The following is an 18542-nucleotide window of genomic DNA, read 5'->3' on the forward strand; positions in this document are numbered from 1 at the left end:
ATACTGTACATTATTATTTATGAATTTAAAACGATTTATGAAGCAAATTCTACTTAGCTACTGATAACACAACCAAGAACATTTAAGCAGCCAGCAATGTGATAAGGTCAAAGGACCAAAATCTGAGTATGTCACCAGGAAAATGTTTCAGGCCCACACTCTGACTTTACACATATTTTTAAAAAGCCTGATGATACAGTTTCCCAACCAACAGTCAATTAGAATTGGCAAATGAGTTGGGAAAAAGCTGGAGGAAAATAGTTCTTGTGGAACCAATCAAATTTAAATCAGCAAGTAGTATCAACTGACAATCTGAAAGGGCAACCACAGGTTATAGAAAGTAGATGTAGCAGTTTTAAAAGCAAAGCACACTAAGATCATTAGGTTAGGTGCCAAACCTCTTCTCATTTCGTGAGGGAATTATTGTCTAATAATTGATCTTCATACTGATGATTCTGTGCCACCATGATAATTTAAATCAGGTTTGTTATTTTCAGTGAAATGTGTAACATAAGTGATCCAAAAACATGTTAAAAAATTCCAGCACTAAATGGAATAATTTTCATTTCTCCAGAAAATAAAATAGTGTGAAAGGGTTCATTTGTTGAAGATGCCAGAAAGATGACAATACACGAGGCACTTTTATACTGTTATTATAGAACCAGGAGGAGGAGACACATAGTTTACTAGCACAATAGTTTCGATAATAAATTTTTGCTTCCCAAGGTTGGTAATTATGTTTGTCACAAGAAAGGGATATTTTATTAGCTCTGGAAAACTACATTTTTTGAGATCCTTAAAAGTGTCCAAATGCCTATGTTAAACTGATTATGAAGCAAAATCTCAATTATTAAATAGGATAGCATTATGCCATAAATTTCTCATTCTGAATAAAGCAAGGCATTTCAAATCAAATTACATGGAGATTAAGTTTTCTAAACCTTTAGAACCTTAGCAGGTTCTAGCCAGGTGCAGTGGCTTATGCCTGTAATCCCAGCATTTTGGGAGGCCAAAGCGGGTGGATCACTTGAGGTCAGGAGTTTGAGACCAGCCTGGCCAACGTAGCAAAACCCCGTATCTACCAAAAATACAAAAATGAGCGGGGCGTCATGGCATGTACTTTGGAAGCCTGAGGCAGGAGAATCACTTGAACCTGGAGGTGGAGGTTGCAGTGAGCCGAGATTGTGCCACTGCACTCCAGCCTGGGTGACAGAGTGAGACTCCATCTCAAAAAAAGAAAAACAAAACAAAACAAAACAGAACCAAAAACCAAAACAGAACCTTAGCAGGTTCTAAACCTTTCATGCTTTTAAGGAGATCTTTATACGCTTCTTCACAAAACCAAAAATTCTTGCACAAGGGTAAAGCTTTCCTTCTGTTTGTTCACTGGAAACCAGTTCTGATCATTACCTGTGACATGATAATGCCCAGCAGATACATGAAGAAATGAATAAATCAGTATATAAAAACTTTACATATATATGTAGGGTATGTGTACATGTGACAGTATATCATAATGCTCTATAACATATATTTGGATATATCTATATTGGTCTCCAAATTAAACTATATAGTGTAAAAGTCTGACACATAACATGGCTTGTATATAAGGAAGTTCATAGCCTTATATGAAACACTACAATAGGAGTCTGATAACTCCTATTGATAATGTTGTACTAGATCATCACATTCATCTCAGTGAAACTGGAATTCTGCTGGTAGTAAAGAACTGCACATCAGAAATAATACTTCTGAATACCATGAAGGAGGTAGCAAGATTACTAAAAAGAACATGGGTTTTGGAGTCACACTTGGTTTAAATGCACATTTAGGCACTTACTATATGACCATTGGCACATTACTTACTCTGAGCCTGATTCCTTACCAGATGGGGCAAAATAATCCGGGATTGTTTTCAGAATTAAACGAGATAAAGTAAGAACATTTAGCACATTAGCTAGCATATATTAGGCATGTAATAAGCATTAGTTACCTTCCATTATCCTAAAAACAGATTTTATTCCAAGTCGATTTTACCTTCACTTGCAAACTTGCTGATGCAACTCTCCTTTCTAGATCTTCTACCTGTTGAAGGACACTCAAATCCATTTCCATTGCTTGTTCTTCTACTGACCAGTTCTCCACAATGTCTCGAGTTACTTGGTTTTCTTCATTTTCCTTCAGTTCAATAATAGCAACTACATTTAAAAAGAAATTAATTTAAAAATCCACTTATTAAGTTTTTCTCCTCAGAGATTTCTTCCAGAAAGTGAATAAAATTCTAGGGGAGCCATGTACATCTAACTTAAGATATACAAATGCACTTGTGTATGTACACGCAGCTTACTCTTAAAAGTAGAAACATGCTAAGAAACACAAAACAATATGTCTGCAGGTGTAAAAAATTACAAGACAGTAACACCAATTTAAAAAATATAAATAGTTTGTTGAGTAAAACAGAAAAAAATAGTAGTGCATTAAGATATCATTTCTCTCTTGTTATCTGTGGGGAATTGGTTCTAGGACCCCCCCGCCCACCCCCATGAATACCAAAACCTTTTGATGTTCACATCCCTTATATAAAATGGTGTTGGCCAGGAGTGGTGGCTCATGCCCATAATCTTAGCACTTTGAGAAGCTGAGGTGAGAGGATCACTTGAGGCCAGGAGTTCGAGACCAGCCTGGGCAACATAGTGAGACCCTGTCTCTACAAAAAATAAAAAAAAACTAGCTGGGTGTGGGGGCATGTGCCTGTAGTCCCAGCTACTTAGAAGGCTGAGGCAGGAGGATTGCTTGAGCCTAGGACTTTGAGAATCCAGTCAGCTATGACTGCACCACCGTTCTCCAGCCTAGGTGACACAGCAAGACTCTCTCACCAAAAAAAAAAAGGTCCCAGCTGCTCGGGAGGCTGAGGCAGGAGAATGGCGTAAACCCGGGAGGCGGAGCTTGCAGCGAGCTGAGATCCGGCCACTGCACTCCAGCCTGGGCGACAGAGCGAGACGCCGTCTCAAAAAAAAAAAAAAAAAGGTGTACTATTTGCATGTAATGTATGTACATCCTCCCATATGCTTTAAATTATTTCTAGGTTACTTACAGTACCTAAGACAATGTAGATGCTATGGAAATAGTTGTTATACTATATTATTTAGGGAAGAATAAGAAAAAAAAGTCTGTATATGTTTAGTACAGATGCACCCATCTTTCTTTTCTTTGACAGTGTTTGATCTATGATTGGTTGAATCCACAGATGTGGAACTCATGAATATGAAGGACCAGTAGACTGTACTAAAATATGCTTGAGAATAAAATAATGAATTCTAATAACTAAGCAAGAAAGAAAGCTGAAATCTCTTTTAGGTACATACCATCCTTATTCTTGATGCAGGCTTGAGAAATATAATCCAAATGTTTCTGAATTTGTTTTTGTAATGCCTTTTCTCTTATTCCTCTGAGATGTAGCACTTTGAGCAAAGCTTTTAGGTCCTCTGGGTCAATAATTCTCCACCAACCAAACTGCATTTCTAAGTCAAGATAAATAAGTAGATCTTTTACAAATATTTTGAATAGGAAATGATACCATGGAAATAAAAAGATTTATTAACTACATATAGAACCGTCAAATATTCAGTTACAATATAGGAATCCATAATACTGAAATTGAGTAAGTTGCTATAAACCATCTCAATGTACCTACCTTCTGGAATAGGTTTTGGACTAGGAAAATCTACTGGTTTTGCTACTTCAACAGCTGCAGGTTGAGCTGAAGTGGCCTTTTCATTCTGTGGTACTGGAGACTCACTTTTACTCGAAGCAACAGTGGAAGTCAAGAGCGAATTACCATTTCCTTCTGATAACCCTAACCCCAATCCTAGACCAGGTACAGATGATGCAAATGGAATATTAGAAGTAAGCACACCAGTGGGCCACCCACAAAACTGAAGTCCCATCATAGATACTCCACCTTTCACCTGCAAAAAGAAAACATTTATTAATGAAAAGTAGATTAAGAAGTTAGGAAAAATATTTGGAATATGAAATTATTTTTCAAATTCTGAAAAATATTCTTTCATTTATTAGAATTAGAGGAAAATGAAATACATTAGCAACAAAAATGTTAAATTCCATGTTCTTATTTGTTCCCCAAAGTAATTTTCCTTTCGGATATACTGTTAGAGTAATAAGTTAAAAAGTAATTAAAGAAGACTTACACCAAGGCTAGAGATCAGTAGTTCTAATGAACCTTGGTGACAGAAATTCTGACTTGCTTCAGTTTTCAAACTGTAGCAGGAATATTTTAACTATTTGAGTAATCCCCCTAGAGTGAAAATCTCCATGGGGTCAAAGATTACATAAAGCAATATAAAAATGAGTTACAGTTAGCAGTACTAACCTGAAGAGGTGATAAAGCAAATGGATTTAAGCCAACAGGATTCTGAGTAGAAGATCCAAGAGGAGCTGGGGCAGGTGAAGGTGACTTAGATGGTGGCTGAGACTGAGGAGTCACCAAAGAAGCAGTTGACATATCAGTATGAGTAAGTGAAGTGTCATCACAAGGCGTTCGTGGCAAAAGACTAAACCATTGCCTATTCTTTTCAGTCAGCGTTTTTAGTAACTGGTCACTGGGGAGAGGACTGTAGAACTTCCCTGGACCACTTGAACCAGTATTAAACAGATTATTCGAGTCTGCCTTTTCCACATTGCTTTGCGTTGCTGTTGACTGAACACTGCCCAGTGAATGTTTTCCACTGTTCTGATAAGATAATGTGCACCCATTTGCACCAGCATTTGGTTTGGGGGTTATAACCTCTGACTCAGGAGGCATCTTAGCTACTTCCAAAAGCTTGCTTAATTTGGAAAAAGAGCCAGGTTTCTGAAGGAATAGATTTGTGTTATCTTTTTCTTTAAGATCTTCCTTTTGTTCACAGTGATCCGTATTTGAACAATTTAAACTGTCCCCAGAAGTCTCAAACATTTCTTCTTTGATCTGGATACTTTCTGCCTTTTTTAGTTTTTCTCTTTCTTTTGCAATTTCTTCTAGTCCTACAAAATCAAAAAGCATTATGAAGATCAGTTACTCCGGATCAAACCAATACTGTAAATTTCATTACTCTTTATCAAATTACATGCATAAATACTTAAACTTTTCTATATTATCTATTTACTCCCTATATTTTCCTTTTTTATGGATTATAGCTTTCACTCACTGGAAAATTAACATATATATATATATATATATTTTTTTTTTTTTAGATTTTATTTTGAAATGGATGGAGTCTCACTCTTCCGCCAGGCTGGAGTGCAATGGCGCGAATTCAGCTCACTGCAACCTCAGCCTCCTGGGTTCAAGCAATTCTCCTGCCTCAGCCTTCTGAGTAAATGAGATTACAAGGGTGCACCACCATGCCTGGCTAATATTTTGTATTTTTAGTAGAAACAGGGTTTCACCGTGTTAGCCAGGCTGGTCTCCAATCCCTGAGGTCAGGTAATCCACCCGCCTCTGCCTCCCAAAGTGTGGGGATTACAGGCGTGAGCCACTGCGCCCGGCTGGCATTAACATATATTTGTTATAAAAAGTTAAAATCCAAAAATATTAAAAGTTCAACAAATATTACAAGCCCTACTACACAGCAAAAATTACCCTTCATATTTTTGTATTAAACTTCTAGGAGTTCTCTATGTGATACATACACACTTAAGTCCACATAATTAAGGAAAGAAATTCTACTACATACATATAATATTCTAAACTGCTAGAGGGTTTTATTGAATAATAGCCTGTAAACACCTTGACATGTCGATAAACACATAACTTCATCATAAATTTTAATGGCTACAGAATGAACTGTATCATAAATTAAACAATCTTCTACTGATATATAATAGGTCCCAATTATTTACGATTCTAAACAATGCTGTAAATAATGACCTTTTATCTACATTTTTAGACTTGTTCTCCTGATTTACTTCCTTAAAACAAATTCCTAGAAAAAAAAGATGTGTACTTTTCAGAGTTTTGGAAATATATTGTCAAACTGTCCTCTAGAAAGTCTGGATCAATATATACTCATATTAAAGTACCTGAGAGCATCCGCGTGCCTCCACCCTCATTGAAACTGGAGGCTGTCAATATGTTTTGTCTTTGTCAATATTTGAGGTGAAAATCTAGATTGCATTATTTCTGGTCGTTAATAAGGCTGAATATCTTTTCATAGGTTTATTGGTATTTCTCTCTTGTAAATTTCTGGTTCATATTTTTGCTCATTGTTTTAAAAATAATTTATAAGAACTATTTTAAAAACATAAATCCACTACTTTATTCAATTTGAAAAGTAATATGCTCTTAAGTTAAAATATTCAATCATTAAGGGTATAAAGTAAAGGCCTTTCTACCTATTCCTTCAGTCTCTATTTCTACACTTCAGGGGTAGCCATGGTTAATTACATCTATATAATATCTTCCCAAAAATCGTATACACATTATCTATGACTATCGTTTTGCATTATTACATAAATGGAATACTACTATTCACTTTTCTGCAGCTTAGAGAAAAATCCAAACTCCTAACTGAGGCCTACAAATTCTATAATCTGGTTCCTGAAAACTTCCACCACCTCTGCACCACTCTTGTCCTTGATAACTCTGCTCCTCTTCTTGCTCTGTATTTTCAGCTTCTTGAACATGCTAAGTTCTTGCCCTTCTCAGAGCCTTTGGTCTTGTTCTTCCCTCTGCATGGGATACTGTTTTGTTGTCTGACTCCTTATCCTTCATGTCTCAGATAATAAATGTTATTTCCTTACAGAGATTTTCTCTGATCACCTTATCTAAAATTAGGACCCCCCATTCATCTTAGAATGTCATTCTATATATTTCCTTTACAGAATTTAACATTAATCATGATGTTTGTTTATTTTCTATTACCTCCCCCTCCCACGTACTAGAATTTAAATCAACAAGCTTTGTTTAAAGGCAGAGCAATGTCTGTATCTTTTTTTTTTTTTTTTTCTGAGACAGGGTCTCACTCTGTCACCCAGGCTGGAGTGCAGTGGTGTGATTAGGGCTTACTGCAACCTTAACCTACCAAGCTCAAGTGATTCTCCCAACTCAGCCTCCCAAGTAGCTGGGACTACAGGTGCACGCCACCATGTCCAGCTAATTTTTGTATTTTTTGTAGAGACGAGGTTTCACTCTGTTGCCAGGCTGGTCTCAAACTCCTGAGCTCAAGCAATCCACCTGCAGATTACAGGCATGAGCTTTGGGATTTCAGGCATGAGCCACTGCGCCCGGTCAATGTCTGTATCTTGCTATTAGATTCTAAATGCTTAGCATGGTGGCTACTACGAAACAGTGGCTTAATAAACCAGGCACAGTGGCATGCACCTGTAGTCTCAGCTACTTGGGACGCTGAGGTGGAAGGATTGCTTCAGCCCAGGAGTTTGAGTCCAGCATGGGCAACATAGTGAGATCCTGTCTCCAAAGAAAACAAAAGGAGGTGCTCAATAAATATTCCTTGAATAATGAAATAAAAGGATGAGTTTAATTCTTTCACTAACAATATTCCTTAGAGACCTTTCCAAAACATGTAACTGTAGTTCATCTGTAGTTCATTTTTGTGATCAGCTGCATAATTTTGTTATATAGGTATACCATAATTTATCCAGCCAGTCCTTTATTAATGTTTGACATAGCACTCACATCCTTCTCTTCAAATTAGTTTCTAGTTGAAATTAAATCCATATACATCAGATTTATACTTCTGACCAATATAGAGTAACAGGGACTAGATTACCTTCTTGTATGAAACAACCAGAAACAGAAAAATATATGAAACAACCGTTGCAGGAAACTGAACATCAAATAACAAAGATGAAAAACACACTCAGTGAGTCCTGTGATTGCCCCAGCTTAGTGCCTTGGGATAGTTTCTAGGATACAGCAATAAGGAGAGGAGTAATCCAGGTGGAGCCTGGCAAACTCCCTAAGATGAGAAGATGGAACTGAAAGCTCAGGGAGACCAAAGTGGCTAGAGTGCTCAGGAGAATATTCTGGAAGGGAGAGAGCTGCGCAGAGAACTCCAGTGATCTGCAGAGGAACTCCTCAAGTATTTAGCTAAATACTGATCAGCACATATGGGTGAGACTCGGGGGGAAAAAGTACCTTAAAGGATTAGAGGGGAAAGTGCCAGGTGCTCACACAGGCTGGGAATAGTTTCTGTTCCTACACACCAGAGTGGGAAACCTCAAGATTCATAGGCATTGGGTAGAGTACTCAGAAGGATCTTGCTTTAGTAGCAGGGCATAATCAGCCCTAGAATGAGCATTGTTCTAGTTCTGCCTGACAAAGTTTAAATGCAAGACTTGAAAAGATCGAACTTTTCCAAGGATATAATTTAACTGTGCCTCGGTTAAACAAATGTCAAGAATATAGGAACTTAACAATATCCAGCATCCAACAAGGTAAAATTCACAATCTCTGGCATCCAATCAAAGTTAGCAGGCATGCAAAGAAGAAAAAAAACCAAGACATACACTTTTACCTCCAGTTAGGCACATGTGAAAATAGTCACAAATATTCTCCTCATATACCTGTGTGTTCCAATCCTTTTAACTTTAGGTGATGTATTACCTAGTAAGGGAGTACTAATATTTGTATTCTGAGAACTAAAAAAATTTCAAAAATTACTGTCATATATTCTAAAACAAATAAGAAACACACCATTTTTTACTAGTTTGATACTCATTGATGACTTATTTGTATCTAATATTGAGCTGATGGTAATTTCAAAAGTCACGACTATCTTTGACTTTTACATTCGAATGGTGGTCAGGCTGGTCTCGAACTCATGACCTCCCGTGATCTACATGCCTTGGCCTCCCAAAGTGCTGGGATTACAGGTGTGAGCCACCGCCTCTGGCCGTAAAATTACTTTTAATCATTTGAAAATATATATGGGATATTTAGTGTAAAGAGAGTCTTTAATTTTAAATAGTTTTCTATCTTTTATCTCATATAATCCCTTGGTCTTTCCAGTCTTTACTTCTTTGACATGTATCAATGACTATAAATAACCATCTTCAAAGCAGAAGAAAGGAGAGGAAGACAACTAAGAGAGAAAATTGGAAGTACTCCTCACTTAATTAACTACCCTGGCAGCAACTGTAGTACATAATGACAAAATAGCCTTTCCTAATTTAAACAAATGCTAAAAGTAGCAAAGTTTGCTACTGGAAAGAAGCTATGTCTCCTTGAGTTTTACCAGAAGCACTCTGACCCCTGTGGGTTCACCTAATAGTTCTCACGGGATTCTGGGGGTCCACCATTCTTGGTTCAAGTGAAACATCTTTCCTTTGGCTCTCCTTAGTTGGAATGAAGCAAGCTAAACCTTTCAGTGAGACTTTACTAAACTCTAAGCAAAACAGAAAAAGCAAGAAATGTAAAAGCACTGGCATTTAGAGTACAGGTTGAAGAGAGGTGCAATCACAAATGGCCTCTTCCTAGGGCTCAAGCGCCCCTACCCATTCAGTACCGCTAAGCCTTAGGAGTACTTGCAGAGCTTTCCCGTCTTCAGTTGGCAGTGTTACCACAAACCAGCTCCTAGGAAGCAGCTTGAAGATCATGGAAGGAAGATGCTAGGAAGCATCTTGAGATTATTGTGGAAGAGACTAAAGGAAGCAGATTCTTATTATGTCTATTTAAGACTGTTCCTTTCCAGGCTGATCTAAAAATTTTAAGATGATAACATAAAACCATTATCTTTAAGGTAAGATTTTCGTATTTCCATGGTAGCAATTACACTGTATACTTGCAAACTTAATGCTGTAACTATATCCTAATACAAAATGGAAGAATAGTATTCATATCACAGTATAATTAACAATAAATGTTTCAGTTTCCTTCCAATAGTGAATAAATTATCTACAATCTAACATACTCCAAATGGTTTTCTAAAAAACAGTGAACTACTTCCAGGAAAGATGGCTGAACACCAACAGCTCCAGTCTGCAGCTCCCAGCGCGATCAACGCAGAAGGTGGGTGATTTCTGCATTTCCAACTGAGGTACTTGGCTCATCTCATCGGGACTGGCTAGACAGTGGGTGCAGCCCACAGAGGGTGAGCCGAAGTAGGGTGGGGCGTCGCCTCACCTGGGAAGTGCAAGGGGTCTGGGAACTCCCTCTCCTAGCCAAGGGAAGCCATGAGAGACTCTGCCTTGAAGAATGGTGCACGCCGGCCCAGATACTATGCTTTTCCCACAGTCTTTGTAATCTGCAGACCAGGAGACTGCCTCCGGTGCCTGTGCCACCAGGGCACTGGGTTTCACCCACAAAACTGGGTGGCCATTTGGGCAGACACTGAGCTAGCTGCAGGAATTTTTTTCACACCCCAGTGGTGCCTGGAGTGCCAGCGAGACAGAACCATTCACTCCCCTGGAAAGCGGGGTGAAGCCAGGAAGCCAAGTGGTCTAGCTCAGTGGATCTCACCCTTACAGAGCCTAGCAAACTAAGATCCACTGGCTTGAAATTCTCACTGCAAGCACAGCAGTCTGAAGTCAACCTGGGATGGTTGAGCTTGGTGTGGGGAGGGGCGTCCGCCATTACAGAGGCTTGAGTAGGCGGTTTGCCCCTCACAGTGTAAATAAAACTGCCATGAGGTTCGAACTGGGTGGAGCCCACTGCAGCTCAGCGAAGCTGCTGTAGTCAGACCGCCTCTCTAGATTCCTCCTCTCTGGGCAGGGTATCTCTTAAAGAAAGACAGCAACCCCAGTCAGGGGCTTACAGATCAAACTCCCATCTTCCTGGGGGAAGACACGGCTGTGGGCACAGCTTCAGCACACTTAAACGTTCCTGCCTGCTGGCTCTGAAGAGAGCAGAGGATCTCCCAGCACGCTATTTCAGCTCTGCTAAGGGACAGACTGCCTCCTCAATTGAGTCCCTTACCCCCGTGCCTCCTGAGTGGGAGACACCTCAGAGCAGGGGTCGACAGACACCTCATACAGGAGAGCTCTGGCTGGCATGTGGTGGGTGCCCCTGTGGGACGAAGGTTCCACAGGAAGGAACAGGTAGCAATCTTTGCTGTTCTGCAGCCTCCACTGGTGATACAGGCAAATAGGATCTGGAGTGGACCTCCAGCAAACTCCAGCAGACCTGCAGCAGAGGGGCCTGTTAGAAGGAAAACTAACAAACAGAAAGGAATAGCATCAACATCAATCAAAAGGACGTCCACACAGAAATTCCATCCGAAGCTCACCAACATCAAAGACCAAAGGTAGATAAATCCACGAAGATGAGGAAAAACCAGCACAAAAAGGCTGAAAATTCCCAAAATCGGAACGCCTCTTCTCCTCCAAAGGAACACAACTCCTTGCCAGCAAGGGAACAAAACTGGATGGAGAATGAGTTTGACGAATTGACAGAAGTAGGCTTCAGAAGGTGGGTAATAACAAACTCCTCTGAGCTAAAGGAGCATGTTCTAATCCAATGCAAGGAAGCTAAGAACGTTGAAAAAAGGTTAGAAGGATTGCTAACTAGAATAACCAGTTTACAGAAGGACATAAATGACCTGATGGAGCTGAAAAACACAGCACGAGAACTTTGGAAAGCACACACAAGTAGCAATAGCTGAATCAAACAGAAGAAAGGATATCAATAATTGAATATCAACTTAATGAAATAAAGTGTGAAGACAAGATTAGAGAAAAAAGAATGAAAAGAAATGAACAAAGCTTCCAAGAAATATGGGACTATGTGAAAAGACCAAACCTACGTTTGATTGGTGTACCTGAAAGTGATGGGGAGAATGGAACTAAGCTGGAAAACATACTTCAGGATATTATCCAGGAGAACTTCCCCAACCTAGCAAGAGAGACCAACATTCAAAATACAGAGAACACCACAAAGATACTCCTTGAGAAGCGCAACCCCAAGACACATAATCATCAGATTCACCAAGGTTGAAATGAACGAAAAAATGTTAAGGGCAGCCAGAGAAAAAGGTTGGGTTTTTTCTCTGGGTTGGGTTGGGTTGGGTTCCACAAAGGGAAATCCATCAGACTAACAGGAGATCTCTCTGCAGAAACCCTAGAAGCCAAAAGAGAGCAGGGGCCAATATTCAACATTCTTAAAGAAAAGAATTTATGGCTAGCCATAAACAGAAAGCTGAAACTGGATCCTTTCCTTAGTCCCTATACGAAAATTAATTCAAGATGGATTAGAGACTTAAATGTTAGACCTAAAACCATAAAAACCCTAGAAGAAAAACTAGGTAATACCATTCAGGACATAGGCATGGGCAAGGACTTCATGTCTAAAACACCAAAAGCAATGGCAACAAAAGCCAATATTGACAAATGGATCTAATTAAACTAAAGAGCTTCTGCACAGCAAAAGAAACTACCATCAGAGTGAACAGGCAACCTACAGAATGGGAGAAAAGTTTTGCAATCTACTCATCTGACAAAGGGTTAATATCCAGAGCCTACAAAGAACTCAAACAAATTTACAAGAAAAAAACAAATAACCCCATCAAAAAGTGGGCAAAAGATATGAACAGATACTTCTCAAAATAAGACGTTTATACAGCCAACAGATACATGAAAAAATGCTCATCATCACTCGCCATCAGAGAAATGCAAATCAAAACCACAATGAGATACCATCTCACACCAATTAGAATGGCAATCATTAAAAAGTCAGGAAACAACAGGTGCTGGAGAGGATGTGGACAAACAGGAACACTTTTACACTGTTGGTGGGACTGTAAACTAGTTCAACCATTGTGGAAAATAGTGTGGTGATCCCTCAAGGATCTAGAACTAGAAATACCATTTGACTCAGCCATCCCATTACTGGGTATATACCCAAAGGATTATAAATCATGCTGCTATAAAGACACATGCACACGTATGTTTATTGTGGCACTATTCACAATAGCAAAGACTTGGAATCAACCCAAATGTCCATCAGTGACAGACTGGATTAAGAAAATGTGGCACATATACACCATGGAATACTATGCAGCCATAAAAAAGGATGAGTTCATGTCCTTTGTAGGGACATGGATGCAGCTGGAAACCATCATTCTCAGCAAACTATCGCAAGAACAGAAAACCAAACATCACATGTTCTCACTCATAGGTGGGAATTGAACAATGAGATCACTTGGACACAGGAAGGGGAACATCACACACCAGGGCCTATTGTGGGGACAGGGGAGAGGGGAGGGATAGCATTAGGAAATATACCTAATGTAAATGATGAGTTAATGGGTGCAGCACACCAACATGGCACCTGTATACATATGTAACAAACCTGCATGTTGTGCACATGTACCCTAGAACGTAAAGTATAATTTAAAAAAAAAAAAAGAATAGCTAGGTCATTTTTTGGAAATAGTGTACAGCCAGGAAAAGTACTGTTAAAGAAGAGTTTGTGATAACACATAAAGTTGCTTACTGATAATAATAAAGTTTGAAAAGCAAAAAAACAAACAAAAACAACAACAACAACAAAAAACAACAAAAAAATAATTTTCAACCCAGAATTTCATCTCCAGTCAAACTCAGCTTCATAAGTGAAGGAGAAATAAAATCCTTTACAGACAGGCAAATGCTGAGAGATTTTGTCACCACCAGGCTTGTCTTACAAGAGCTCCTGAAGGAAGCACTAAACATGGAAAGGAAATACCGGTACCAGCCACTGCAAAAACATACCAAATTGTAAAGACCATCAAGACTATGAAGAAACTGCATCAACTATTGGGCAAAATAACCAGCTAGCACCATAATGACAGGATCAAATACACACATAACAATATTAAACTTAAATGTAAACAGGCTAAATGCCCCCAAATAAAAGACACAGACTGGCAAACTGGATAAGGAGTCAAGACCCATCGGTGTGCTGTATTCAGGAGACGCATCTCACACGAAAAGATACAAATAGGGCTCAAAACAAAGGGATGGAGGAATATTTACCAAGCAAATGGAAAGCAAAAAATGCAGGGGTTACAATCCTAGTCTCTGATAAAGCAGACTTTAAACCAACAAAGATAAAAAAAGACAAAGAAAGGCATTACATAATGGTAAAGGGATCAACACAACAAGAGCTAACTATCCTAAATATATATGCATCCAATACAGCAGCACCCAAATTAATAAAGCAAGTTCTTAGAGACCTACAAAGAGACTTAGACTCTAACATAATAATAGTGGGAGACTTTAACACCCCACTGTCAATGTTAGACAGATCAACGAGACAGAAAGTTAACAAGAACATTCAGGACTTGAACTCAGCTCTGGAGCAAGGGGACCTAATAGACATCTACAGAACTCTCCACCCCAAATCAACAGAATATACATTCTTCTCAGCACCACATGGCACTTATTCTAAAATTGACCACATAATTGGAAGTAAAACACTCCTCAGCAAATGCAAAACCACGGAAATAATAATTAACAGTCTCTCAGACCACAGTGCAATCAAATTATAACTCAGGGTTAAGAAACTCACTCAAAATCACACAACTACATGGAAACCAAACAACCTGTGCCTGAATGACTACTGGGTAAATAATGAAATGAAGGCAGAAATAAATAAGTTATTTGAAACTAATGAGAACAAAGACACAATGTACCAGAATCTCTGGGACCCAGCCAAAGCAGTGTTTAGAGGGAAATTTATAGCACTAAATGCCCATAAGAGAAAGCAGGAAAGATCTAAAATCGACACCTCAACATCACAATTAAAAGAACTAGAGAGGCAAGAGCAAACAAATTCAAAAGCTAGCAGAACACAAGAAATAACTAAGATCAGAGCAGAACTGAAGGAGACAGAGACACAAAAGGCCCTTCAAAAAAATCAATGAATCCAGGAGCTGGTTTTTTGAAAAGATCACAAAATAGATAGACTACTAGCCAGACTAATAAAGAAGAAAAGAGAGAAGAATCAGACACAATAAAACATGATAGAGTGGATATCACCACTGATACCACAGAAATATAAACTACCATCAGAGAATACTATAAACACCTCTACACAAATAAACTAGAAAATCTGGAAGAAATGGATAAATTCCTGGACACATACACTCTCCCAAGACTAAATCAGGAAGAAGTCGAATCCCTGGATAGACTAATAACAAGTTCTGAAATTGAGGCAGTAATTAATAGCCTACCAGCCAAAAAAAGCTAGTACCAGACGGATTCACAGCCAAATTTTACCAGAGGTACAAAAAAGAGCTGCTACCATTCCTTTTGAAACTATTCCAAACAATAGAAAAAGGGGGACTCCTTCCTAACTCATTTTATAAGGCCAGCATCATCCTGATACCAAAACCTGCCAGAGACACACACACAAAAAAGAAAATTTCAGGCCAATATCCTGGATGAACATTGATGTGAAAATTCTCAATAAAATACTGGCAAGTTGAATCCAGCAGCACATCAAAAAGCTTATCCACCATGATCAAGTTGGCTTCATCCCTGGGATGCAAGGCTGTTTCAACATACAGAAATCAATAAACATAATCCATCACATAAACAGAACCAATGACAAAACCCACATGATTATCTCAATAGATGCAGAAAAGACCTTTGACAAAATTCAACAGCCTTCATGCTAAAAACTCTCAATAAACTCAACATACAAAATGAGAGAAAATTTTTCCAATCTATCCATCTGACAAAGGGCTAATATCCAGAATCTACAAGGAACTTCAACAAATTTATAATCCCATCAAAAAGCGGGCAAAGGATATGAACAGACACTTTCCCAAGAGAAGATATTTATGCAGCTAACAGACACATGAAAAAATGCTCATCATCAGTGGTCATTAGAGAAATGCAAATCAAAACCACAATGAGATACCATCTCATGCCAGTTAGAATGGCAATCATTAAAAAGTCAGGAAACAACAGGTGTTGGAGAGGATATGGAGAAATAGGAACACTTTTACACTGTTGGTGGGAATGTAAATTAGTTCAACCATTGTGGAAGACTGTGTGGCGATTCCTCAAGGATCTAGAGCCAGGAATACAATTTGATCCAGCAATCCCATTACTGGGTATATACCCAAAGGATTATAAATCATTCTACTATAAAGACACATGCATATGTATGTTTATTGCAGCACTGTTCACAATAGCAAAGACTTGGAACCAACTCAAATGCCCATCAATGATAGACTGGATAAAGAAAATGTGGCACATATACACCATGGAATACTATGCAGAAATAAAAAAGGATGAGTTCATGTCCTTTGCAGGGACATGGATGAAGCTGGAAACCATCACTCTCAGCAAGCTAACAGAGGAACAGAAAACCAAACACCGCATGTTCCCACTCGTAAATGGGAGTTGAACAATAAGAACACATGCACATAGGGAAGGGAACATCACACACCAGGGCCTGTTGGTGGGGTGAGGGTCTGGGGGAGGGATAGCATTAGGAGGAATACCTAATGTAGATGACGGTTTGATGGGTGCAGCAAACCACCATGGCACGCGAATACCTGTGTAACAAACCTGTACGTTCTGCACTTGTATCTCAGAACTTACAGTATAATAAAACAAAACAAAAAACAAACAAACAAAAACAGTGAACTGAACTGGAAAAAAAATCCTTGGTTTTGGCTGAAAGGCCATGGGGGATTTCTTCTTTCCCACTTCCCTGAGAGGCAGCAGCAGGTCAGAAGGCCTTCAGCTGACATCAACACTGTTCTCAGCGTCCTCCCTATGTGGACTTTTACCCTTGATATGCATATGTCCTAGCACTGTTTCTAAACCCAAAGGTCCCTTGATAATGTTTATCATTACTCAGAAATTAAGTGCTTTCTACTCTTTCTCACACTAATGCATACAGAGCAAGGTGTGGGGTACAGTGTTTCGTCTCTTGGAGTAGTCTTGTTGCATGTCCAAGTCCTGTGGACTCATTATGGAGGCTGGGAATTCTGTGTATGGTTACTTCTCTGCTTGTAGGTTACTCTCACTAACAAACTTTGCTGCTATTAGCACCATGTGGGTCAGTGGTTTGCGTAACTATGCATCTTGTACTACAGTTGGTGCCCAACAAAGTCCCGATGTCATGGCTTTCTGAAAGAAGAGAACCTATGGGTCAAATAATTTCTTCTGGGCACAGTGGTCATTCACTTGGCAGTTAGGATGGTCTCAGCAGCTATGCCTGAGAATGGCAGAAGCCCTCAAGTGGTAAAGAGGGTTTCCAGTGTAATAAGGTGGCTTGAAATTAAGTTCTCTCTCTTCTCCTTATCAACTTAAGAGATTTTCAAGAGTACAAAGGGGTAGGGTACACTAGAAAGGGTGTGGTAGTCTCTCTAGAAGGGAAGGTGGGACAAATACCCACTGTTTATCTACAGTATGAGGCAGCTGGTCCTGCTGTATGTGAAGCCAGTTACTGTGAGGCACGGTATTCAGGAGCCTGAGTGGGAACACCAGCAGGAGGAGTCCAGCATTATACAGAGCAAGAGCAAGGCTCTTAATAGGTTCACTACTGTAGGGATAGCAGAGGCTTGGCCTGCTAACTTGCATGGTTAGGAGACAACAGTGGTGTTAAGTGAAGCTGAGTAAAGGGAAACACATGGCCTGGTTGAACAATGAGCAGTCTGGGTTGACGAATAATACGGGGCTGATGTTGTCACCCTGCTTCTAAACTGGATGCTTGGTAGCATGGGTAATACATATTACCATTGCGGTGATTTTCCTGAGACTTGAATGTGAAGTGGACTAGATCCACAGATAGTGTAGTTACTTGGACACACTCTGAGACAACCGGCTGTGTTAGCATAATTATAAGAAAATCCAGGGTTTGAGTACAGAATCCCTAACAACATGCTCTCGGTGCAGAGAATGTTGGATGACCGAATCAGAGCAGGTCCTCCTAAGCGGACAACGGCTTTGACTTTATTCCTTCATCTGGGAGGCAATGTTGGACATGAAATAGTTCTTTTAGGTCATACAAGCCCCCCAGCAGGGGTGGAAATGGAAAGAGACAGGGTCTCACGAGATGCACAGGTTTCTGCCCAAAATATAAAGAAAGAAGGAACAAAAGAAGGAATAGACAGATGGGCCCAACTTCAGGCAGTCTCCCTCACACCAATAAATGTGGTATTGCTCAGAAGGAATAAGACAGAAATTGAGAGGTGGCCTAATTCTTGCGTGTGGGAGTGTGGTCCTATTCAAAAAGTTAAAAGACCCACTGAGACTGTGGAAAAGGGACATGTGAGATGAAACGTGATACTGAATAGTTTACAGGCTTGAGTAATTATTGGGAGAGGTGGATTCACTAGAAGATTATGTGAAGAAGGTCCCTGGGGAGGACGAGGGCTATTAAGCCTCATCCACACAAACTTGGAAGATCTCACAACCTCGAGACTCTCCAGAAAAGGACATAGAGACAGGGAGATACCCTGCATTACCTTGACTCTGGAAGTGGCATTGCTGGTGGGAATGCTCCTAGTCATCAGTTCTACTTTATGAATTTGAGTCAACTCTAGAAGCCAAGATTCTTTGTTCCTAATCTGAGCCCTTTCAAACTC

The 18542-nt window shown here is 39.5% G+C and overlaps 1 protein-coding gene across 4 annotated transcripts in view; it reads right to left on the bottom strand.

Annotated features, from left to right (window-relative positions):
- The window catches only part of BAZ2B (bromodomain adjacent to zinc finger domain 2B), a 310475-nt gene that overhangs the window by 26357 nt on the left and 265576 nt on the right, over positions 1–18542 (bottom strand). For all 4 annotated transcript variants that reach the window (XM_025405435.1, XM_025405437.1, XM_025405434.1 and 1 more), the window contains 4 exons: positions 4391–5040; positions 3695–3968; positions 3366–3521; positions 2038–2198 (listed from right to left, as the gene is read on the bottom strand). In XM_025405435.1, the coding sequence (XP_025261220.1) occupies positions 2038–2198; positions 3366–3521; positions 3695–3968; positions 4391–5040 (1241 nt within the window). The remainder of the gene's footprint in view (positions 1–2037; positions 2199–3365; positions 3522–3694; positions 3969–4390; positions 5041–18542) is intronic.

Source organism: Theropithecus gelada, chromosome 12, assembly GCF_003255815.1.
Source record: "Theropithecus gelada isolate Dixy chromosome 12, Tgel_1.0, whole genome shotgun sequence".
NCBI lineage: Eukaryota > Metazoa > Chordata > Mammalia > Primates > Cercopithecidae > Theropithecus > Theropithecus gelada.